Source organism: Mauremys reevesii, linkage group 16 (assembly GCF_016161935.1).
Source record: "Mauremys reevesii isolate NIE-2019 linkage group 16, ASM1616193v1, whole genome shotgun sequence".
Lineage (NCBI taxonomy): Eukaryota > Metazoa > Chordata > Testudines > Geoemydidae > Mauremys > Mauremys reevesii.
In genome coordinates this window covers 7,273,302-7,297,929 of record NC_052638.1, presented here as the reverse complement: position 1 = coordinate 7,297,929, position 24,628 = coordinate 7,273,302, and the positions used below count along the sequence as shown (strand labels likewise).

General features: G+C 51.1%; 1 protein-coding gene across 4 annotated transcripts in view; it reads left to right on the top strand.

The window, feature by feature from the left end:
* NDRG4 (NDRG family member 4) overlaps positions 1–24,628 on the top strand; it is an 87,505-nt gene that overhangs the window by 36,948 nt on the left and 25,929 nt on the right. For 3 of the 4 annotated variants that reach the window (XM_039503269.1, XM_039503266.1, XM_039503268.1), the window contains exon 4: positions 21,893–21,998. In XM_039503269.1, coding sequence (XP_039359203.1) covers positions 21,893–21,998 — 106 coding nt within the window. Of the gene's footprint in view, positions 1–11,081; positions 11,234–21,892; positions 21,999–24,628 lie in introns of those variants that run through there. The other variant, XM_039503270.1, reaches the window with a different exon arrangement.

Genomic DNA, 24,628 nt, shown 5'->3' with positions numbered 1-24,628 from the left:
CGGCGCTGCGCGCTGGCGCTGCGAGCGCGGAAGTGTAGTCAAAGCGCGCGCTGGCTGGGAAAAAAGCTCCAGTCGCTGTCTCCTCTCCAGCTGGGGGGGGAATAGCTGACAGCGGAGGCCAGCGCCTCGCTGGGCTGGGACTAGGATGGCACTGGCGCTTTAGCGCTGCAGAGGCTGCAGCGCTGCAGTGTTACCTGCACACCTGCTGCAAAGCTGCCCTAAGTTCTTTAACCTGTTCTTTCCCTATTCTGGCCTGAGATCCTTCTCCCTGGTTAATATTAATTGTGTTAAAATGATCTTTTTAGTGGAGACAGAAGAAAAAAGGCCTTAAACACTTCTTCTGCAGTAGGTAAGACTAGATGATTACAATGGTACTTTCTGTCCTGAACCTCTATGAATTTATAATTAAAGCTGAGTTGAGTTTTGCAGCCTCTGTGTTAGCATGGATGCTACACTGGGTCCTCTCCAACCTTCCAGCGGTGGCTCTTTGAAGACAGAATCCATTTTCTGAGCATTTGCAAGCAAATCTGTGAATTGTTTGAGTTAAAATTAATTTAAATGAGCCTGCTAAGAAATAAAATATGCAGTAAATCCTGGGCAGTACCTAGGAGCCATGGAATGTGCAGGTTAGAGATTCTTTGGGGGTATCTATTGTCCCCGAAACAGCTGCAGCCAATAAAAGGATGGTTAATCAAAAAGCAACCCCTCACCCCTTTGGCCTTCCTTGTTGTCATTAGGTTACAGAGCACAGCCACTCATGGCCTCTTTAAGCCAGCAGAGGTAGAACTCAGGCTCTCCTGCTCCAAAAGCATAGGCCTTTACCGCTTCAGATAAGGTGAATCGCCAGTGAGTGTTAGTAGTACGGGGGCTGTGACACAAGTACTGCCATTCCGATACCATCCAGGAGAGGGCACTGGCACCGAAACACTTGCGTGTTCATTACCAACTGCTTAATCCTGATTCTCTTCTGGAATGGGAGATCCGTATGTTTTTAGCTGAAGACTGGCTGGAGTAGGATGTTCGCTCACACGTGTCTCCTCGGGTTGTGCTCGGAGGCCAGGAGTCAGATTTTTGGCACTAGCGCTTGGAAGTTGGTGGTGTGAATCCCAGCACTGGTGCTGTGGGGTGTGGATCCTTCTGCACTGAGAGGCCAGCTCCAGCAGTGCACCCGCCTCACAGGGTCCTAGAGCCCGGGCTGCAGCCTGAGCCTGGAAGTCTACACAGCAATGAAACCGCCCCGCAGCCCGAGCCCCGTGAGCCCAAGTCGGCTGGCACAGGGCAGCCACGGGTTTTCCTTCGCTGTGTAGACACACCCAGAGAGGCTGAGTGTCGCAGAGCAAGTCCGTGGCCAAAGTGGAGCAGCTCCTATGAGTTCCTGACTCCAGTCCTGTGCTCAGTCCACTAGGATCATACCCCTTCCCCACCCAGTCCAGCCGGCTCCTTCCCTCGTGGAAAAGTCCTGTAGAATTTAATAGGAATGAAATCAGTAGGGCCGTATAGAAATGCAGTAGGATTCTATAGAGATTCCTCTGAAAACCTATGGAGTCAAATTAGGGAATTGGTCCCCTTTCTTTAGGCTTTCTGAGCACCTTGGAGCAGGGACAGAATTCGCTTAGATGCTAAAGGATGGTCCAGAAACGTCGAGATTGGAAGAGCTTTGGGGCAGTCTTTGTTCAGGGCGTGTTCAGCGCCTGGCACGATGAGTCCCTGGCCCATGAGCGCTTCCTAGATGCCAGTGCAATACAAATGATAAATCCTCCTCGTACAGAAAAAGATCATTTTCCCCTTCAGTTCTATAGGACTTTCCCGTCAGTGTTCCACCTTCCCCGTGCATTCTCTGAGCCCGCCGAAGCCTTTGCTCTTCCTTGGGCAGAAAGCTCTCAGGCCAGCACTGTTTGCTGGGTTCTGTCAGGCCCCTTGCAGCTCTTGTGCCCTTAGGGGTGTTCTGGGGGGTTGAAGGTGCCCCATAAAGCTTTCCCCAGGGCTGGGGAGCTTTGCCGCCAGCTGCCATGGCAGGATTTCAGCGGTGCTCACGGTCCCCAGTGGAAGGTGGAACCCTGGGCCGCTGTGGGGCTTTGCTCTGAACCTGATCAAACCCAAATCCCTCCCCAGCCCTGCCTCAGGCAGCCCACAGCAGCCTGGCGGTGAAGCCACTGTTCCACTCAGGGCCATGGTCAGTAGAGGCCTGAACCTCCTGAGAGTCCTGTGGGGGATACTCCATGGTAACCAGGGGTGGAGTCTCACTGCTGAGCCTTCCTGCAAAGGGGGGTGGGGGGCCCTGGCACGCCAGGAGCTGCTGTGGGAGGCTGCACCCACTGCGCTGCCTTCGTACCCTCTCTGGGAGCAGCATAAATCCGTAGCCCTCGGCTTGCAGAAAACTTTACCGGGATCTGCCTAGAGGTCCCCTCTCGCGCGAGCAAACGGGGGAGAGGCAGCGGCATTAGTGGGATCAGCCGCCAGCTGCGAGAGGGCAGGTGCTTTTGGCTCCTTGCTTCCCCTCCGCGCTTCCTCGCCTTCTTTCATTCATTCGTTTCCAGCTTGTCCTGGTTTTTCTTTCCCTTCTCTTCTGCTGTTTTACCCTTCACTCCTTTCCTCCATGGCTTTTTCTGTCTCTCACTCCTTGGGATTATTTTCCTGATTCCCTCCCCCCTCCGTATTCCCTGCGTTGTTTGGTTGGACCCTTGCACCTCCTCCTGTGCACTCGCCTTTCTTCTGGCGCGGTCCCATGCCTGCTTGTCTCCCCCATTTCCCTGCCGCTGAGCCCCCAGCTCTGGGAGTTTCAGAAATGCTGCTGAACTAGTGGGTGGTTGATGCCAAATTCAAAGGCAAATTAGTGCTGTAAATGCCTCGTTGCCAGGGATCCGACTTAGCTGGGAGTTAAACTGCTAACGCAGCCCAGTGAGGGATCCAGATCTTGGCATGGGTGTGTGGGGGGGAGGATGTAGCCCCAGTGGCGATCTCTGTCTCTCTTATGGGGAGAGGCCATTGTGTTTCTCTTTCCGTTTCAAGGTGAAGCTGGGTTGACAGGAGTCGGAGGTGACCCCATGCCAAAGCACTGGGACAGAGCCAGGGTCCCCAAAGCCAAGGAATCCCCACCACCACCACCTTCCCAGGCAGTGATTTTACTGTGTGTTGCTACCCAGATGGCTGGGACTCAGGGACGCTACCCCTTCAGATCTAGCTAGGTAGTGACACTCCACACTCGGAGGGCAGCAAATGCCTCCCAGATGTTTTGGAAAACTCCTGTTTTCTGAAGCACCAGAGTTGGGATCAGCCTGAGCCATGACAGGGGTAGCGTGAATAATAAATCATTTGGCCGGAACACCTCTAAAGGATACCCAATGAGAATTTGTTCTCGAAGCAATCGGTGGCCAATCACACAAGTCCTTTTCTACTGACACCACTCCCCCAAACTGTTGTTTGCTTTTAGCCCCACCCACAAACGTTGTCCTTTGCCATGCTATTCTAGTCATTTGAGTGGAAAAGTTGAGAGAACTTTGAAAGCCTCACCAAGCCAGGGAAGTTGCATTTATTCATGGCGTTATGTTGTGGTTTCTACATCTCTCTCTCTCTGCCTCTTGCTCTAGCACTAATGTCCTTGCAGCCGTACTGCCTTGGCCTGTGTTCTTGTTACCTAAGCTAAGCAAGTTTGTGACTCATCAGTACTTGTGGGATCTCCAGGGGAAAGGCAGGTCCTGCATGAAGTGGTGATGTAGTATGAAGACGTTCCCCTCTCATTCGTCGAAATCATAGAATATCAGGGTTGGAAGGGACCTCAGGAGGTATCTAGTCCAACCCCCTGCTCAAAGCAGGACCAACCCCAACTAAATCATCCCAGCCAGGGCTTTGTCAAGCCAGGCCTTAAAAACCTCTAAGGAAGGAGATTCCACCACTTCCCTAGGTAACGCATTCCAGTGCTTCACCACCCTCCTAGTGAAAAAGTTTTTCCTAATATCCAACCTAAACCTCCCCCACTACAACTTGAGACCATTACTCCTTGTTCTGTCATCAGGTACCACTGAGAACAGTCTAGATCCATCCTCTTTGGACCCCCCCTTCAGGTAGTTGAAAGCAGCTATCAAATCCCCCCTCATTCTTCTCCTCTGCAGACTAAACAATCCCAGTTCCCTCAGCCTCTCCTCACAAGTCATGTGCTCCAGCCCCCTAATCATTTTTGTTGCCCTCCGCTGGACTCTTTCTAATTTTTCCACATCCTTCTTGTAGCGTTGGGCCCCAAACTGAACACAATACTCCAGATGAGGCCTCACCAATGTCGAATAGAGGGGAATGATCACATCCCTCAATCTGCTGGCAATGCCCCTACTTATACAGCCCAAAATGCCATTAGCCTTCTTGGCAACAAGGGCACACTGTTGACTCATATCCAGCTTCTTGTCCCACTGTAACCCCTCAGTCTTTTTCTGCAGAACTGCTGCCCAGCCATTCGGTCCCTAGTCTGTAGCAGTGCATGGGATTCTTCCATCCTCAGTGCAGGACTCTGCACTTGTCCTTGTTGAACCTCATCAGATTTCTTTTGGCCCAATCCTCTAATTTGTCTAGGTCCCTCTGTATCCTGTCCCTACCCTCCAGCATATCTACCACTCCTCCCAGTGTAGTGTCATCTGCAAACTTGCTGAGGGTGCAGTCCACCCATCCTCCAGATCATTAATGAAGATATTGAACAAAACTGGCCCCAGGACCGACCCTTGGGGCACTCCACTTGATACCGGCTGCCAACTAGATGTGGAGCCATTGATTACTACCCATTGAGCCCGACGATCTAGCCAGCTTTCTATCCACCTTATAGTCCATTCATCCAGCCCATACTTCTTTAACTTGCTGGCAAGAATACTGTGGGAGACCGTATCAAAAGCTTTGCTAAAGTCAAGGAATAACACGTCCACTGCTTTCCCCTCATCCACAGACCCAGTTATCTTGTTATAGAAGGCAATTAGGTTAGTCAGGCATGACTTGCCCTTGGTGAATCCATGCTGACTGTTCTTGATCACTTTCCTCTCCTCTAAGTGCTTCAGAATTGATTCCTTGAGGACCTGCTCCATGATTTTTCCAGGGACTGAGGTGAGGCTGACTGGCCTGTAGTTCCCTGGATCCTCCTCCTTCCCTTTTTAGAAATGGGCACTACATTAGCCTTTTCCCAGTCATCCAGGACCTCCCCCGATTGCCATGAGTTTTCAAAGATAATGGCCAATGGCTCTGCAATCACATCTGCCAACTCCTTTAGCACCCTCGGATGCAGCGCATCCGGCCCCATGGACTTGTGCTCGTCCAGCTTTTCTAAATAGTCCTGAACCACTCCTTTCTCCACAGAGGGCTGGTCGTCACCTCCCCATACTGTGCTGCCCAGCGCAATAGTCTGGGAGCTGACCTTGTTCATGAAGACAGAGGCAAAAAAAGCATTGAGTACATTAGCTTTTTTCACATCCTCTGTCACTAGGTTGCCTCCCTCATTCAGTAAGGGGCCCACACTTTCCTTGACTTTCTTCTTGTTGCTAATATACCTGAAGAAACCCTTCTTGTTACTCTTAACATCTCTTGCTAGCTGCAGCTCCAAGTGTGATTTGGCCTTCCTGATTTCACTCCTGCATGCCTGAGCAATATTTTTACACTCCTCCCTGGTCACTTGTCCAATCTTCCACTTCTTGTAAGCTTCTTTTTTGTGTTTAAGATCAGCAAGGATTCATGGGCCAGTTGTTTCTTGCTGAGTGTTAGAAGCCACTGTGTGGTTTGTCATTTGGATGAGGTGCATAATCAAGATCAGGAACATTTTCGGTCATTACAGATTGCGTGGCACTAGGCTGGAGAAATCAAAGATGAGTAATTTTGTTTTGCCTCCGTAAATTCCCCTTGGGTCTCTGATGGGGCGGGAGGAGGGGGGTGAGATCAAAACACACTTTCTTCCCCCTCTCTATTGGGAGGGAGCAAAACTGAGTTACAGCCACCTTGTTTATTTCTCCATGTGTGTTGGCCGATAATGGGTGAAGCTCAGGAGGTTGGTCTAAGAACCCACGGAGAGGCCGTTCTCCAGGTCTCTGATGTCAATAACAGGCATTTCTTGCTGGTTTTCTGACTTCCACTGAGACAGGAATATTATGAGACCAGCCTGTTCTAGTATTACAAAGCTTATGATCTGCTGAGCGTGTTCATCCCATTTGTATGAATGTATCATTCTTGTATCTGAAACTAGGAATATGAAGGATAACTCTGTGGTCCTATTGTAATTATGCAGTGTGGGGGCCATTAGTGGTGGTTTAGAATCTTGATGGCTCCCATTGACTAGGACAATTGGTTGTAAATGGTTTATTTACCTGCAAGCCTCCGTGTATATGTGGGGACCAGCCCTGGAAGAATGGAGGGGGTCTCACAGGACATGTGACCATGTCACCTGATACTGGAATCCATCTTAAACCTGGTGCTTTTCCATTGAGAAGGAGGGATGGGAGCCCCGAGAGACACAAGATTCCTGCCTTGGGCCAAAGCTATAAAAGGGGATGGAGCAGGACAAGGGGGTTCTAGCCATGAGAAAACCCCGGCTTTTCACCTAAGATGCCTGCTGGAGCTAACAAGGGCTGTACTGGGGAAAGGATCGGGCCCAGACTAGGAAGGAGTCTAGTCTGTGAAAGAAGCTTAATGGAACATCTCAGGGTGAGATTTACCTGTAATCAATTTCTTAATGTATTAGGCTTAGACTTGCGTGTTTTAATTTATTTTGCTTGGTAACTTACTTTGTTCTGTCTGTTATTACTTGGAACCCCTTAAATCCTACTTTTTATACTTAATAAAATCACTTTTGTTTATTGATAAACCCAGAGTAAGTGATTAATACCTGGGGGAGAAAACAGCTGTGCCTATCTCTCTCTCAGTGTTATAGAGGGTGGATAATTGATGAGTTTACCCTGTATAAGCTTTATACAGAATAAAATGGATTTATTTGGGGTTTGGATCCCATTGGGAACTGGGAGCCCGGGTGCTGGAGACGGGAGTACTTGCTGAGCTGTTTTCACTTAAAGCCTGCAGCTTTGGGGGCATGGTCTAGACGCTGGGTCTGTGTTGCAGCAGGCTAGCATCTCTGGATCAACAAGACAGGGTTCTGGAGTCCCAAGCTGGCAGGGAAAATGGGCTCAGAGATAAATTCAGCACATCAGGTGACAGTCCCAAGGGGATCTCTGTGACCGAACCTGTCACATGTGACATGCATGACATGTCAGTTAATCATAACATCACACCATAAATGACCAATAACCTAAAATTATTGGCTACAGCTGTACCGAGGTGGTGGTGCAATGAGGGGTGTTCTCCCACGCCAGCGGGCTCTCTTCAGGGTTTGGCATGTCAGTGCAGTGGTGGAACAGGGGGGTTGGCATTCCAGAGCCTGGCATCTGGGCCCTGACACCTTGAGGGCTGGGTGCGTCGGCAGGTCTGTATTTGGGCTGGTGGCTAGTCTCGCAGGGGCAGTTACAGGTCAGGATGGAGGAGCATTGGCCGGGCTGGGGGAGCCGGGTCTGGAACATTAGCAGAGCTGTGCTTGCCTCTGTCCCTGAAAGCAGGTCAGCGTTTGCGGGGTGCCCCTCTGAAAATGATTCCCACGTTGCTGTGCGCTGCAAAGGAATGGCACCGCTCCTCTTCCCCAAGCGGGCGCAGCAGGGTCCTCTCTAACACACAGGCAGCAAAACATCCGAGGCGGCAACAAGGGAGATGCTGCTCCTTGCGTGTGTGATGACGGGGCTGGGAGGGCCAGGCGTCTGCCTAGGACAGCAAGAATCCTCACCCAGGCCCTGCAGCTCTGTCAGGGGGAGGAGAATGTGCGATGGATTTTTATATGTAGAAGTCAGTCCAATAAAAGAGGGTCCCTCACCCACTTGGTGTCTCCAATGGGTTTTTAGGCAGGGATATTGACCCCCACCCCCTCACACATCCTGGCTCCAGGCACCAGCACACCAAGCGCGTGCCTGGGGTAGCAAGCCACGGGGGACGGCCTGCCGGTCCCTGCGAGGGTGGCAGTCAGGCAGCCTTTGGCAGCTTGCCTGCAGGAGGTCCGCCGGTCCCGCAGATTTGGCGGCAATTCAGCGGCGGGTACGCCGAAGCCACGGGACCGGCGGACCTCCCACGGGCAAGCGGCCGAAGGCAGCCTGCCTGCCATGCTTGAGGCAGCAAAAAAGCTAGAGCCGCCCCTGCTTCTCCCACACGTTAGCTAGGAAGTGAAGGGGGAAGGCCAGGAGTTGAGCCAGGATCAGCACCACTGAGACACTCCAAGCTGCCAGCTTGCAGTTTTCTCCTGGCTGAGTTACCTGGCGCTGACCTCGCTAAGGTCACCCGCTTGCCAGTGCATTGCAGAGGAGAGGAGTCGGTGAAGGAAAGGAGGGGAGCTGCCAGTGCAGTTCACTAGCCTTGTGCCAGTGGAGACCAGGGATAAAATCTCACTTGCGTCACATGTGCAAAGCGTTCGGAGATCTCAGGATAATTCCCAGTGGGAGTCCATGTCAGAGCCAGCACCCCCTTCAGAGAGCTCTCCAGACTGGAGTGGAGTGGGCTGTCCAAAATGAAAATGACAGATCCCAAGGAGTTCATTGACAACCCTTCCTCCCACTGTGACAGTCTGTAGCCTTACGTTCACCACTTTTACAAAACTACGATCAATCTTGTACAAAGTATGCCTTGTGAGATATCATTTGAAAACTCGTAATTGGCTGATCGTTATTGTCCTGGTACAAGATGTGTGGCAAATTTGTATGCAAAGTTATAAAATTCTATTGTATGATATTACTGAGACATGCTCCATGTTTAGAAAAGCAGATATTGGCTAGTTCCTCAGAGACAAAAGGCAAACTGGCGCCTCAGCCAGGTGTCAACACAATCAAATGGACTGTCACCTGGTTAAGTGGCCATTCTTTGGCGGGGGTGGGGAGTGATAAATGTGCACTTTTGGCAGTGGAACAGCTGGAGGTTCCCATGTAAACAGACTTGCTGTCCTTGAACCCCAGTTGGAGACGATTCTCAAAGAGAAGGAAAAGATATAAAAATGAGGAACAGAGGCCCCAAATCACTGCTCTCCCTCATCTATATTCATGGCATCAACAATGGTTGAAAGACAAAGGAAGCATCATTGAACTGGGGAAGGGGTCCTGTCTGAAAGACCCAGCCAGACTGCTGTGAACATGTGGTGAGAAAAACCTTTGTGCTTCAAGTTCAGTTCGCTGGTTAAGTTAGGTAGTAGTTTGCATTTTAGCTTTTATTTCTTTGCAACCAATTCTGACTTTTATGCCTCATTACTTGTAATCACTTACAATTTATCTCTCTGTAGTTAATCAGCTTGTATTATTGTTTTATCCGAACCAGCATGTGTTCGGATTGAAGTGTGTGGGGAAACTCCATTGGAGATAACAGGGTTTGTGCACATCACTCTCTGCTAATGAAATGCCGGACTTTCTGTGAGCTTGTATTGTCCAGAAGGAAAGAGCTGAGCAGTACAAGATGCACATTCCTGGGGATAAGTCTGGGACTGCGAATTTGCTGGTGTCGCTCTGTAATATAATTCAGGAGTGGCTGGCTAGCACTTGTATCATTCAGCTGGGAGTGATTTTGCACGCTGGAGGCTGTGTGTGAACAGACCAGGAGTGGTGGTTCTCACCGTGAAGCAGTGTGAAAGGCTTCCTGGGTTGGAGAACCGATAGGACACAGCTGTTCAGCACTCCAGATTGTATCCTGGGTAATGTTGCGGCCACCCACTGTGATGTTGAGTCATGGGCTCGCACTCTGACTCCCTGGCCAAAGCAGCCCCCTTGTTGGGCTAAGCAATCCTTGCCCTGCAGTCAAGAGCGGAAGCTCAGCAGAGAATGAACTGGGCAAAGAGCAGGGTCTGATGCTGACAGAGATGCTGAGCTGAGCACTGAGGGAGTGGGAGCGGAGGTGCCAGTAAGCCAGTCTGCAAAGGCCTCTTCTTAAGAATCTTAGATTTTGTGGCCTCTTTTCCAGGTTGATCCTTTCGTTGGTCCCTTCTTTTGGTGATCTACCCCCTCCCAGCTCCACTCCTGCAAAGTACTTGAATCCACTGGATTTTAACGGCTCTGCCCTCCTGATGTTTCAGCAGGTTGAGCCAGTCCCTCTAGAGCAGTGGTCTTAAGCAGGGTACGCAGAGGTCTTCCAGGGGATACATCAGCTCATCCAGAGATTTGCCTAGTTTTACAACAGGCTACGTAAAAAGCACTAGCAAAGTCAGTACAAACTACACTTTCATACAGATGATGACTTGTTTATATTGCTTTATATACGATACACTGAAATGTAAGTACAATGGTTATATTCCAATTGATTTATTTTGCAATTTATATGGTAACAGTGAGAAAGTCGGCCATTTTTCAGTATTAGTGGGCTGTGAAACTTTTGTGTTTTGATGTTTGATTTTGTGAGCGAGTAGTTTTTAAGTGAGGTGAAACCTGGGGGTACACAAGACAAATCAGACTGCGGAAGGGGGTACAGTCGTCTGGAAAGGTTGAGAGCCATTTGTTTTAGATGAGACTAGGTACTACTCTGCGCGTCACAGCAAACAGAGAATGCGCCGTGTGCTAAAGAAGCAGTGCATGGGTGTCCTTGCCTGTGTGGGTTTGTGCATAAGCACATTTTTCATGTCTCTGTGGGCATGTGTGTCTGTTTGCACGTAGGCATGTTTCTTACCTTGTGGATCTGCATCTCTCTGGGCATTCTGGTGCATGCATGCCTGTTAATGTACCTCCATTTATGTAGGTCTGTGTACATGCTTGTGCATGTTTCCATCTCTGTGTTTGTGTGTGCATGCATGTTAGCACATGTCCTTTTGTGTGTCTCTCTCTCTCTGTCATGGCAAGGAAGATGGAGGGCGTAGTGATGATCTGCAATGATTTTTTTTTCTTCATAAACGGGTATTTTGAGCCAATTGGAGCATGAATAATTTTCTCAGCAGCCAATCGCAAAGCTCCTGGGCTCCATTTCAACAACTGCCTGCAATAAAAAAGAAGGAAAAATTCCCAAGCCAGAGCTGGTGGAGGGAGAATGGAGCAATGGGAGGGGCTAATACAGGGGATGGAGCTGATTTATAAATCGAAGCCGAGAGGCTGACTTCATACACAGCCTGTCAGCTCTCTGCACTCAGGACGGGGGCCACTGGCTCCAGTGCTACCTTCTCTCCCCTGAGGAATCTGCGCCGGACAAGCTCCTCACGATGCCAGAGTGCTGGGATGGGGTAGGTACAGCCCCCCACCTCTCCCCGGTGTCGTGCAGGGCTTTCCCAGGCGAGAGCACCCACGATCCACACAGGATCTTTGCACCAGCCAGGGCTGCCATTCACAAGCCAGCGTAGGCAACGGGGCAAAGAAATCTAGTCTGCTTTCTAACCCGTGCATTTCCCCGAATCACAAGCAGATTGCAGGGGTGACCAGTTCCCCAGCATTATCCTGGAGTATTCGTCCCCACTGGGCTCAGGAGCTGCAGAGAACCACCTTGGTCCTTGCAGCTCTGAGGGAAGGAAAATGAATGCAGGTGCTACAGCAGGGATGGGCATGTGTCTTTCTCCGGCAAGAGAGATCAGGTGTAGGGAAGCATGCCTGGAGTCCCAGGGAGCCCCATGCCTGTGTTCTGAGAGGTGTGCGGGATGGCTGGGGGGCGACGGAGGGCATTGAGAGGTGTGCGGGATGGCTGGGGGGCGACGGAGGGCATTGAGAGGTGTGCGGGATGGCTGGGGGGCGACGGAGGGCATTGCATGTCTTGTTGCATGTATCAGCAGCCATCAAAGCCGAGCACATTCTGCACTCTGCAGGGACTGCAGTAGCAAATGACAACAACAGGCGCTGCTGCGGGGTAGGGGGTGAGCAGCAGGTGGGGGAGGGGGGCTCAGCGCTGCAGCGGGTTTCGTGGAGAACCTTGTGCAGATCCTGGAACATCGAGGCAAGAGGAGAGATGTGCAGGGCTGGGCTTGACGTGCTCCGCCGCAGTGTGATGGATCATCCCTGTGACCAGCAAACATACATGGTGTCCCATGATGAGAGCCATGGCCCGTGATGTTTGCCCTGCACAGCCATATCGCCCACCCGGGCTCGGTCTCTCTCCCCGTCGCAACAGCATCTGAGCACCTAGGTTGGGCTAATTTGTGATGAGCTAGGGTCTCCCCCACCCCGACCAGGTAGGGAAGGACTATGGGAAGGGGCCCTTCTGCTCAGCCCAGGGGGATGCAGGGGACCTGGGGCTTCGGGCTCAGGTACGCAGCGGTGTTTGTGGCAGGGTGGAGCGTGCATGAAGCTGCAGGGGGACGCTGGGGAAAGGGCAGGGAAGTTCTGCGCTGGAAGGAGCCAGGCCAGGGTAGAAATGTTTGGCGCTAGGGAACCGCGCGGCTGGAGAGGAAGGTGCAGCAGCAGCTTTGGGTAGCTTCCTATTTTCGGGGGGATGAGTGCTACTAGCATATGTGCCAACTCTTAGTGACGAGCTAGGGATAGCGGGGCACCGGTGGGCTGGCAGGTAGGTCTCAGGGCTGAGTGGCAGGACACCGGGGTTCGAGTCCTTCCTCTGCCCTGTTCTGTGACCTTGGACAAGTCCCTTCTCTGCTTTGTGCCTCAGTTTCCCTGTCTGTAAAAGGGGGATCATGATCCTCCTGTGAGATCTGTGGCTGAGAAGTGGAATATAATTGCCAAGCGGAAGTAGGGATGGTCCTGGGGATGATATGTACTTGCCTCCCGGAGGGGTCAAGAGGCCTCGTTAGAGACTCAGGACAAATGACACTTGGACAGAGACAAGCGGGTGTTCAGGATGAGGTGTTCAGGGGGCCCTTATGAGCTGGAGGCTTAGCACTGTCCTCTGGCCCCATTGAGACCTTGAGCAGCTGGCTGGAGCTGATCAGCCTCCTTTGGAGGATGGGCCAGCCTTGGAGCAGGGATCCTGAGCATCTCGCCCTCTGTGGCTGATGGCTGGGATTCCCCATTCTGGGGAGGGGGAGGGATAGCTCAGGGGTTTGAGCTTTGGCCTGCTAAACCCAGGGTTGTGAGTTCAATCCTTGAGGGGGCTGCTTAGGGCTCTGGGGCAAAAAACATCAGTACTTGGTCCTGCTAGTGAAGACAGGGGGCTGGACACAATGACCTTGAAAGGTCCCTTCCAGATCGGCTGTGCGTGTAATGCAGAACTCCCCTCTGCCTCTGCCCCTTTGGGAAGAGACGCGTTCTGCCTTGGCACGGGGAGAGCAAGACAGCAGTGAGTGCCTGGACACCAGGGAGGACAGGATCAGGTCCCTTGCATTAAAGCAGAAGGCCCACCTGGCCAGTCTCCCCACGGGGTGTATTTCTGCTAAAGCCGCAAAGTGACCGCACTGGTGAATCTGGCCAGGCCTGCACCAGCCGGGAGTCCAGATTAGGAGCCAAAGGGCCTGTGACTCACTGGGAAGGGACCTGTCTGAAAGGAACAGCTCTAAAAACTGGACAAAAGTAAGTCACGGTCCCTAACCTGAGCACGTCCTTGAGAACACAGGCAGCGGGATGACATCACTGACAGCCAGTCAGGGAGCTGAAACTGCATCCTGCATCCCAAAGCCGCCCGTGAACAAAACAGCCAGAGAACAGTTCGAGGGTTTGGTTTTTTTCTTGGTTGCAGCTGACATTTTGTCAGGAACAGCTGAAGAGGGAGTGTTTTTACAGGGTTAGAGCAGAGGACCGGGAGTCTGGACTTCTGGATTCTGTTCCCAATCCTGCCACTGAACCCTTGGGACACCTTGGACAAATCACTTAACTTCTGTGTACCTCAGTTTCCCTAGAGAGAGTGATTCTTTTTACCTAACTGGGGCGGGGGAAGCCATGAAGTGTAGCTTATTAGAGCATAGAAAGTCCTTGGAGATTCTTGCCAGAAGGCTCAGTAGAAAAGCACAGGGTCACTGTGGAATGTGTTGGAGAAATGCAGACTCTCCAGCCAAACCAATGCACAAAGCTGAGAGGTCAAGCAGAGAGCACGCTAGCAATCCAGGCCGGTATTGCTAGGGGACACGTAAGCTGCATGTGCAAAACACCTGGCATGCTTGAGCAAGGAGGGGATTGGCTTGCAGATGTGTCTGCGTGCATGGCCCTGGCTTGCGCGTACAGATCAGGTGTTCTGCATGTGGGAGTGCACTTTTGCACACGTGCTCTCAAAACAATGCAAAGTACTGGGGCCAAGAGGTGGATGCAGGATGGGTGTTCTCAGTGCCCCAAACAAAGTTTTGTGGCACCTAGAGGTCCTAGTCTGATCAGGGCCCCATTGTTCTGGGTGCTGCACACGTACTCCTGCTGCTCCTCTTCATCCTCCTCCTAGCTAAGCTCTGAGTCCGAGGTCACAGCATGAGAGCAGCTCTGGGTGAGGTGTCCATGTCCCCACTCACTAACACTGAGCAAAGCCCAGAAGCTCGTCTCCAGAGAGGCCTTCTGACCCGTAAGTCACACAGTAGCGCTGGTGTATGACGCCACACACCCACTGGGATGCTGAGACTCCCATGTGGCGAGCCAAGGGTGATGCTTAGTCCTGATGCCCAAGCATCCTGCCCTGTCCTGTTCCCACCAAGCCTCAGTGGCAAAATTCCCATTAACGTTCCCATCTGCTAGTTTTTATGTATTTAACCGATTGTAATTAAAGCAAACCCGTCCAGAAGCCAAATGCGATTTGGCTGAGAAAGATGGAACCTTGGAAAGTTGCTGGATGGAACCGTCTGTGGCTCTGCTCCTGAGGGGCTGGGCATGCACTCCGAGGACAGCATCAGGCCGGCAGGTTTTTCTTGTGGGGGATTTTTGCAAGCATACCGCTGCCGCTTTAAACCAGCGAGCCTGGGTCCCAGGGCATCGTTTCCCAGCCCCCCACATGTGACTCGCCCTGTTGCAGCTGCCATTCTGGAAACCCTCATGTCTCATAAGCTTTTAAGACCCTGGGCCTGGTGGAGCTTTTCTTCCCTTCCCAGTAACTGTGGGAACTTGGCCACTTTGGGCAGAGTGAATCCAAAATGGCAGCCATGAGTGGGCCGTGGAGGGGAGACATCCAGCAAGCTGTGGCCCCTGTTCTTCTAAAGGAATGGCGATGAGGTGCTGTATATTAGATCACTGATTTGGGAGATACTTTTGTGACTCCCTTGTGAGGCAAAATACACATTTTGGGGGGAAATACCCAAGGGCAAAGAAATACCAGGGGCCCAATTTTCCTCCGCTCTGGTGCCTAGGTTTCGAGGTGCTGAGCACCCACCACCCCAGTCGAAGTCGACGGGTGCTGAAGTATTGTGGCAGTGCCAGAAGTCCAAGTCAGGACTGAGGCCTCCTGGTGCTAGGTGCTGTACAAGCACACAGTCCCCGGCTTTGAAGATGTTAAAATCTCCTCGCTGTGGGGAGTGACCCCTTGGCTGAGATTAAGAGCAGGCTCAGGCTCTGTTGACAAAGAAAAGGAGCAAACCCCTCCACCCCAGAGCTTCGTGACAGAGGGGCGGGCAGACCTGTAGCACTGGGCATGGGGTGGAAGCAAGGATCAGAGAGAGAGAGGTTGTGGAATGATTAGTTGAAACTCCTCCCCTTGCACCCAATGCACTGAGTGACTCGACCAATCCTGGGAAGCCACCAGAGCCTGTTGCTCTCTGAGCCCCAAAGGGCAGGTCTGAGCAGCATGGCCACGCCTGAAGTAGCAATGAAGGGTTGGCTCCATCAAGAAGGCTCCCCATGGCCGTCCCGGAGCCCAGACCTGCGTTCCCTGGAATGCAGCCAATTATCCTCACACGGCCAGGCGCACTGTGCAGTTGGGATCTTCTGCATGGCGATACCCCCATTGCTGGGATCACGGGCAGGTGCCCAGGGGTGGACTCCAGCTGGGGATGTAACGCCCTCGGCCTAATACGGTGGCATCCCTACCCCCTCACTGACGGGAGTGAGAATGTACGGGGGGTTAACTGAGAATGGAAGAGGGGGCCCTGAAGTCTGGGGACTTCTGATCGATCCATCTTAGGGTTTTATACTGCTGCCCATCAGTGCGGAGCTGTAAAATCAGCAGCGGCGAAGTCCCGAGTGGACCTTAGATTTCAGGTCAACCCACCAGAACTGGAAAGTCCAGATCTAGCTTTGATCTGAGGTTTCAAACCCCTCCCCTCCCCCCGACTCTGGGTGTGGTGTGGATGTGTGGGTGTTGGCTTGGGTCCCCTCTTTAATCCTAGTATATGTGAGTGCTTGGTGCTATAGGGCATTCCTGCCCCCAGGTGTTTACCAATCAGACACCGGAGCTGTGCAAGGGGATGGTTCTCAGCAATGGGGTGAATTAACACCATTCTCCCCTACAAAAAGGACAGGCATCATGGAAAAGATCAGGTTCCCCAGAAAGATGGGTCTGACGGCACAGCAGCAGAATAGCTCTGATACAGCGGATGAAGGTTTGGCCAGAGATGTCCTTGCTTTCCACTGCTGTGGACAAAGCTCCCTTATGCACCCCCATTTACCCCTCGGATTGTGTGCTCCACTGATGCGCTTTATTGGGGGCTAAACTAAAGAAGCAAACGCTGTAGATCAAAATCCTGGGGCTGGTTGCCTCCCTCTTGTTTGTTCCAGCGCATTGCAGAGCTCTGAGCTCCCGCTCCCTTTTGGTGCATGCTGCAGTACTGCCAAGCCTCCATTAATCCCTGCCCTCAATCAATACTCCAGTCAAGAAAGCAAACCCATCAGAGCAGGCAGCTGGAACATGGCTCATAACAGGGCAAGTGGGAGCTGGCAAGCAGAGGCAACTGGGTCCGTGCCCTGGATCTGACTGGGCCAGGAACTGGAGTGAATGCTGAGCAGGGAGGCTGGGCAGCTTAGGGGCTGGAGAAGGAGAACAGAGCGGCATGTACTGGGCCACTGACCCCTCGCTGCCGCGGTCCTGGGAAGGACAAGGGCCAGCTCTGTTTGGAGGAGCAGGATTCAGCCATTTCAGCAGCCGTGCAGCAGAGCTGGGAGCCGGAGCAGCAGATGGTGCGCGATGAAAAGCTCAGGGTGCCGTCTGGCTTGTAAACCATTCAAGTGACTCTTTGTCTGACAAGGGCTCCTCTTCCTCCCCCTCCACAGCAAGACAGATTAGGGTCAAGGGCTCTTTCTGAGGGAGGACCTGGAATTAGAGCGTCTCTAGCTCCTGCTGATTGGGATTGCGGGGCCAGGGCTCACTGCGTCTTTTAGCATCGTGGCTTATTGGGATGTAGCTTCCTGTTTTAACCCCACAGTCCCTGCTGTGCTATTCCAGCCCCTCCTCCCACCCACTCACCCCCATCCAGGGCTGGGATTGAGTCTTTCTTCCTAGCAGGCTCCATTGTCTCCAGTGAGAATGATTTTCTCTAACACTAAAGTTCTTGCTGATTCTGGCTGCAGATCCTGTTCACTAAGTGCCCTAGTTTTCGTTAAAAGGGAACATTGATGTCCTGAGCCCAGCATCCTGCTCTGGAATCTGGCAGCTTTCCAGTCCTCCCGACAGGCGCTCTGGGAAAACCCCTGCCAGGGCCAGTTTGCAGCCCCGGCACGTGCTGTCTTGACGTTGTTTCCAGACATGTGCCTGTGACCCAAAAACCCAGAGAGGCTTGGCGCGGCTGCACTGAATCTGTCCTGCCAATGCTGCCGCCTCTCTGGTTATAGCACTGGGTACCGACAGGGGAGCTGGAGCTGGACAAAGGTGCTGAAAGACCTGCCTGTTCCAGCCAATAACAACAGAGCCTGTCAGCGATTGGCTGCTTACATTATCTCCTCCTCCAATAGGCAGGAATGGAGTGTTTTGATTGGCTGGCAAGGAGATCCTGGTGCAGGTGTGATTGGCAGTTTTCAAGGGCAAGGGAAGTGGCAGCTCTGACCGGCTTAATGCCAGCCCAGAGGGACCACCTCTAGGCAGGAGCATAAGCCAACCTGTAACGAATGGGGAGAAGTGTTCCCTGGGGGCAGGTGGGGATTCTTGTGCCTTCCTCAGGAGCAGCTGGCTGTGGAGATGGAGGGTGGAGTGGGTGGAGCTGAGCAGGGCTGTGACCCGGTCTGGCAGTCCCCATGCGAAAGGGCATTTCGGACGCCATAGCCCATTCAGTGGAGACAGACTGTGTGCCAGGCGTCATGGGAGTCTGTGAGATGGACACCTAAGCTCGACTGAGATTCCACAGCAGAAGCCTGTGTGATCGTGAAAGCTGATCTAGGCCTGGTTTGAACCAGTGACCTAGGGATAAAGGGCCCCGTAATCCCCCCCCCCCCCAATCCTGTGCTCATCATCACTATAGTATCTGAGCAGCTCATCTCCCAGTGTTGGTTCCTGTCTTCAGAGGCCTCCATGTCCGCCATGACTTTAGGATCCCCGTCACCCTGCATCGTGACCTCTCACCGGAACGAGGGAACTGTCAACCTCCAGCGTGAGACGTGTGGGAGCAGGAAACAGGGCTGTCCCAGCCCCCGGCTCAGCACCGTGGGACTCCCTCGTGGTGGAGATTAGAATGATCACGAACCATAGCACCTTCCTAGCGCAACGGCCCAGCCTTTCCTCAGCACCAGAAACCTCCCTATCAGTGGGGCAGGAAAGGAGTGACTGGGACGTTACCCAGGGTTGGGAGGCACCTCACCACCACCTGCCCTGAGCAACAGGAAGTCTTGTCTGTGCCTGGTGTGGGTCGGGTCAGCTCCCTGGCACGAGCAGCCTCTGGCAGCACAAGTACGACCCTGCCTGCGTCTCTGTCTCTGTGCAGGTGGCAAGAGGCACACATCGACCTGTGAGTCGTTCGCGTGTTCCCTGTATAGTCCAGCCCCTTATCCACTGGACACTCACAGAATTACCAGGCCTGCTCTTCCCAAAGGAACACATCTCAGGACCAGCACTCCGCTTAACCCTACAGCACTGAGATATAGCGAAAACAAGAATAAATTTTTCATCGAAGCACAGAGATTCACGTGACAGTGAGTAAGAAAGTTGGGAACAAGTGGTTCCGTACAGAACAAAATCATCACACACTTTCTAGAGACCTAAACTTAACTAGCCCCATCTCCCTTGTCTATTTATTGACCCAAAGTTCTCTTCAGCATCCTGGTTGAGACTCCTCTTTCATGAAGTAAAACCCACTGCCCATTTACTTGCTAGGTGAAGGAGAACAGGGTGTCGTCTTTGTTCCTCAGATACTCTAGAGCAAACCTTGGATGTGTACCTCAAGAAAAGCTCTCTCCCCTCTCCCCCATTCCCATCCCCAGCAGGGTTTACTTTTAATTTTCTCTCTTGAAATTCTTACATCCTTCATTACCGGTCGGTTCAGACAGGTGAGAGGAGACCCGTTGTGAAACATACAATACTTAATATATACGTCAGGAGCCAGCCTGATAAATATTTCTTATCCGAAAGAGAGCCTGCTTTTCACTTTTGCTGGTGACCGGTCCCCGGACACACTCCAAGAACACAATTTTCTGTACACATCCATAACTCCTTACACAGCATCTATATGGGCGTTTCGCGGCGATGTTGGTGACCCGTGTGACATCGGCTTTCATTTGAGACGTCACGTGACGTTTTTTGGTGGACTATGACGTACATAGCCGGCCCAAGAGATCCCTGCAACCTCTCTGCACCCCTTTGGTGCTGCTTGCCGGTTGGCATTGAGAGGTTCCTGGGTCACATCAGACCCTTTGGGGTCTTTAACTTGTCAGGTACATGGATGTCATGCTGATGAGTCAGCTGTAATTGTCTGGACAATTGTCCCGTTATTGTCACTAAAAACCACCCCGAGTCCGGTCCCTGTGATCTTCCCAGATCTCTTGTATCTGCTGTCAAGCTCGTGAATTGGCGCTAGATTTGCTTGTCTGTAATTTGGGGTGTGTCATTGCTGTGATGACCCCCTCTTCGCCGGATTCTCAGCTGATGTAAATTAACCGACGGTGATTTCCACCGTCTGAGGATTTGGGCCCTGTTTCTCTGCAACTGTTCTGCTAATTCAAGAAGCTTAATGGGGCAGGACGTTATTTCCCTGTGTACCCACTTCGGATCTGCCCATTTCATTAGGGCTTCTGGTAAATGCCAGAACTGCAGCACAGAGACCAACATTGGTGTCCTGAGGCTGCCTTGTTATGCCTTTAACTCTCTGATGGTTTAGGAAGGAGGGGAACGTTTGTTAGGTGATTAATTTATGTGAAGCTGCCACTGCTCTCTGGAGTGTCGAGAAATCTGTGCTAATAAGAGCCTAATGAAGTTGACATTTACAGGAAGGATTGTGCATTTTATGAGTGCCAGGAGCTGCCACTGTGTGACCATGGGCAAGTCACTGTCCCTTGCCGAGCCTCAGTTTCCCCATCTGTAAAGAGATCATGATGATTGAGGTGTTGTAAAGCTTAATTCACAAATGGGGGAAAGGCATCTTGTGCAGAGGGGGGTTAAGTAGGGATTTAAATGGTTCAGGTGGTTTTGTGCCAGCCTTCACCATGGGGCGAACATCGCCCTAATGTTTCTCAAGAGCTTTGACGTCCTTGGATGGAATAGACCCTAGAAGGGCAAAGGATTATTTTTGGGTAGCCTCTTTCATACATATTACGGGCCTGCTGCTATTTAAATCAATGTGAATGACGGTCCCTGTATCCTGATGGCTTCGTGTAGTTAAATAATAGAGGAGCGGGTGAAATGCAGTGATTTGTGTGGAATTGCCGTGTGGAATTCGTGTGTGTGTGTGTGTGTGTATGTGTGTGTGTAATTAAAGGTGGCAAATTCAAATCTGACGAAAGGAAATCCTTTTTCACACAACACACAATTAGCCTGTGGAACTCACTGCCACTGGATGTCATTGAGGCCAAGAATTTAGCAAGATTACAAAAAGGGATCGAACAGCAGTTGTACAGATAACTCTGGATATTCTAGTTATCAGAATTAATGATGATACACATGTTGGAATGGATTAAACCTTGTTCTTCAGAGCTTCATTCAGGCTCTAATTATTAGAGACCAATGTGGCGGGGGGGCAGATTATCCCACATCTCGTCACTGCAAGATTCTTGTGCCTTCCTCTGAAGTATCGGGTTCTGTCTGCTGTCAGAGACAGAACACTATGCTAGATACCTCAGGTCTGACAATTCATAGGCTCCTAATCTTTGGGGCATACTTCAAGACCTTCCTGGGTCTGGAAGACAGCAAGACAGCCCTATCTAATCTGCTCTAGATCCACATCTGGCCTTTTAAAAATGCAAAATGGCAAGGTAAATCAGTGTTGCTATAATCCAGAGCCTCCTGCCAATCCCTGCCAGTGGGGGATATCTGGCATGGTTTGGGATACTTTGTCTGTCCCATTGCTCGTGCCAGTTGGGTATTTGGGCATGTAATCACCACGTGTGTTTCCAGTTGGTGATTAGGGTTTGAGTCATGTATGCAGATGAGGTTGTGGATTTGGGACGTGGCTCTTAAAAATCCATCGCCCCTTTTCTATCTTTGGGAGGGATGTGGGGGGGATAGTTGAGTCGATCGGCTCCAATGCCATGAAAATAGTTGCAGCGTTTATGAACGTTTATGGGAGTCAGTTTGGGGAACGTCTGTAGGAGGGAAGAGTTGACAGGAGCGTGCGTGTGAGCACATGCATTGGTATACGTGTCAGGGTACACCTGTTTGGCAGAGTGGGCACCAGAAGAGTGCTGCGTGTCAGGGCGTGAGAGTGAACATGTGTGCTGTGTGTGTACAGACATGTGATGTTGTCAGTGAGAGGTGTGTATCTGTTGCAGGCACAGTGTGTCTCTAGTGATTGCTGTCACTGGTTACTTTCATCCCCAGAATGATTCATGGCCAGGCTTGCATGGCTCTGCTGGTGAGGGCAGGCATTGCCTGGTAGAACTTTGTTATTGGTCTCCTCCTTTCTGGGTAATAGGGTGACCCCAGGGAGGGGTGACATGTAACCCTGTCTCTTATCTCTCTCTTCCAGGAGCATGATATTGAGACCCCATACGGGCTGCTGCATGTGGTCATTCGGGGGTCCCCAAAGGGAAATCGCCCAGCCATCCTGACCTACCATGATGTTGGACTCAACCGTAAGTTTCACCCTTCCATCCTGGCCACAGGCTGCTACCATGTAGGTTTTCTGAGCTCAGCCCCAGTGGAGAGCAGTGAGGTTCTGTGGAAGCGGAAACTGGCAGGGATTAGAAGCAATCCCTGAGTCAGGCTGCCACCCACAAAAGAAGGGCAGGAGGAACTAATCCTAGTCCAGGAGAGACGGGAGATTGTAGCTGAGGGGCTCCTTGCCCGTTGCTCTCGGAGTTGGGGTTGCTGGCTGTGTGGATCTGAGACAGCCACTCCTCCCTGATCTCAGAGCAAACCCAGATGAACTGGAGCCAGCGGCTTTATTAGCCAGTGATGATGGGTGATGACACAGTCACCGCTGGTGTCCCAATTGGCTTCCGACTGAAGTCCTCCAGAAATTCTGCACCGGGGTGAAATCCTAGCATCAGTGAAGTCAATGGGAGTTTTGTCATTGACTTCACTGGGCCCAGGATTTCACCTCTGGAATCAAGCTGCAGTCTGTATTCTTGGCTTAGGGTTCGAGAATCAGGACAGATGGGGTCTGTGACCGACACTGGGACGGAACAAAATGGAGTGGTTAGAGGATGGGGACGGAACAGAATGGAGTGGTTAGAGGATGGGGATTGGGAGTGAGGACTTCTGGGTCAGTTCTGCCACTGACTCTGTGTGGCACTGGGAAAGGCCCATTTAACTCTCTCTGTCTGAGTTTTCCCACCTGAAGTAAAATCATGAGTGATGTGGAGAAAGTGAATAAGGAAAAGTTATTTACTCGTTCTCATAATATAAGAACTAGGGGTCACCAAATGAAATTAATGGGCAGCAGGTTTAAAACAAATAAAAGGAAGTTCTTCTTCACACAGCACACAGTCAACTTGTGGAACTCCTTGCCTGAGGAGGTTGTGAAGGCTAGGACTATAACAGCGTTTAAAAGAGAACTGGATAAATTCATGGTGGTTAAGTCCATTAATGGCTATTAGCCAGGATGGGTAAGGAATGGTGTCCCTAGAGGGTGGAGATGGATGGCAGGAGAGAGATCACTTGATCATTACCTGTTAGGTTCACTCCTTCTGGGGCACCTGGCATTGGCCACTGTCAGAAGACAGGCTACTGGGCTGGATGGACCTTTGGTCTGACCCAGAACAGCCATTCTTATGTTCTTAAATTAAGATTATTGTTCCCATTTTTGTCTCGCAAGGGTGGTGTTATTTTTATTTTGATGTTTGAGAAGAAATTATTTGCACTTTTATTCTAGATCATTTTACGGCCCCAAAATTTCTTTTATTTGAAATGGTTCCCCCCCCCCTTTCAAAATTGAAGTTTTTCACATTTCAAAATTTCACATATTTGGATGAGAAAAACTGATTTTGGAGGAAGTGACACTGTAACTTTTGAAAAACCTTTAACTATTTGCCTTAAAACGGAAGCAGCAATTTGAGAGTGAAAATTCTTTGCATTTATTTATAGCAAACCCCCACCTTTCCCAGGTGCTTTGTAAAATTTGGGACAGTTTTGTAAAATCTGTTTGTTTTGTTTTGTTTTTACACAAGTCTACTTTTGAAGATTTCAGATTTTGTTGCGAATATTTTGTACAGCCCTCAACCCTGGCCCTGCCTGCCGTGCAAGGGTGAATTCCATTGAATAACACTGAGTTCCTGTTCAAAAAACTGAACAGAGGAATTTTAAAGGGCCAAGACTGTAGCTGTGAGTCCAAGTGAATGTTAGTAAAGCACCTGGGATGAAAGGGAAAGCATGTATTTTACTTACTATCTATCTATCTAGGTATGTATATGGTCCTCAGCCCTGAAATAGCTGAGCACCTCTCAATCCTGAATAGATTTTACCCTCACAACACTCCTGTGAGCTAGGGAAGGGCTTTATCCCCATTTTACAGAGCAGGGACTGAGGCACAGTGCTATTGCCTAGGGGTTAAAGCAGTAGAATGGGAGTTGGGAGACCTGGGTTGGGTTCCCAACTCTGCCACTGGCCTGCTGGGTGACTTTGGTCAAGTCACTTTCCCCTGTGTGTGCCTCACTTTCCCCATCTGTGAAATGGGCATAATGAGACTGACCTCCTTTGTAAAATGCTTTGAGATCTATAGATGAAAAGTGCCATATCAGAACTAGTGATTTGCCTAAGATCACACAAAGGATACATCTACGCTGCAAAAATAACCCTTGGCAGTGAGTCTGAGCCTGGATCAACTGGATCGCACTCATGCTACAGAGCTAAAAATAGCGGCGTAGCCCTTCCCACTGGGGCTGGAGCCCGGGCGCTGAGACCCACCTCCTTCGCCGGTTTCAGCACCCGAGCGGGAACGTCTACACTGCTATTTTTAGCTCCGTAGTGTGAGTCTCAGGACCCGACTCAGTTGATCTGGGTTGCGAGATTTTCTGCCACGGTGGCGGGTAGGAGGTTTGCAGCATAGACGCAGCCAAAGAGTCTGGCTGAGAGATGGTCTTTTGGGTCCCAATCCACCAACCTGTCCTTCCTATCCCATCACTGTCTCCTGGTGAATTGATTATTTTTGATTACACCAAGATGGAATTGTCTCCAGTACACAGTTCCTGATGCAAAATTGTATTAACACCATTCCCCATACTGGAGTGTGTGTGAAATCCAGGTTCCACTGAAGTCAATGGGA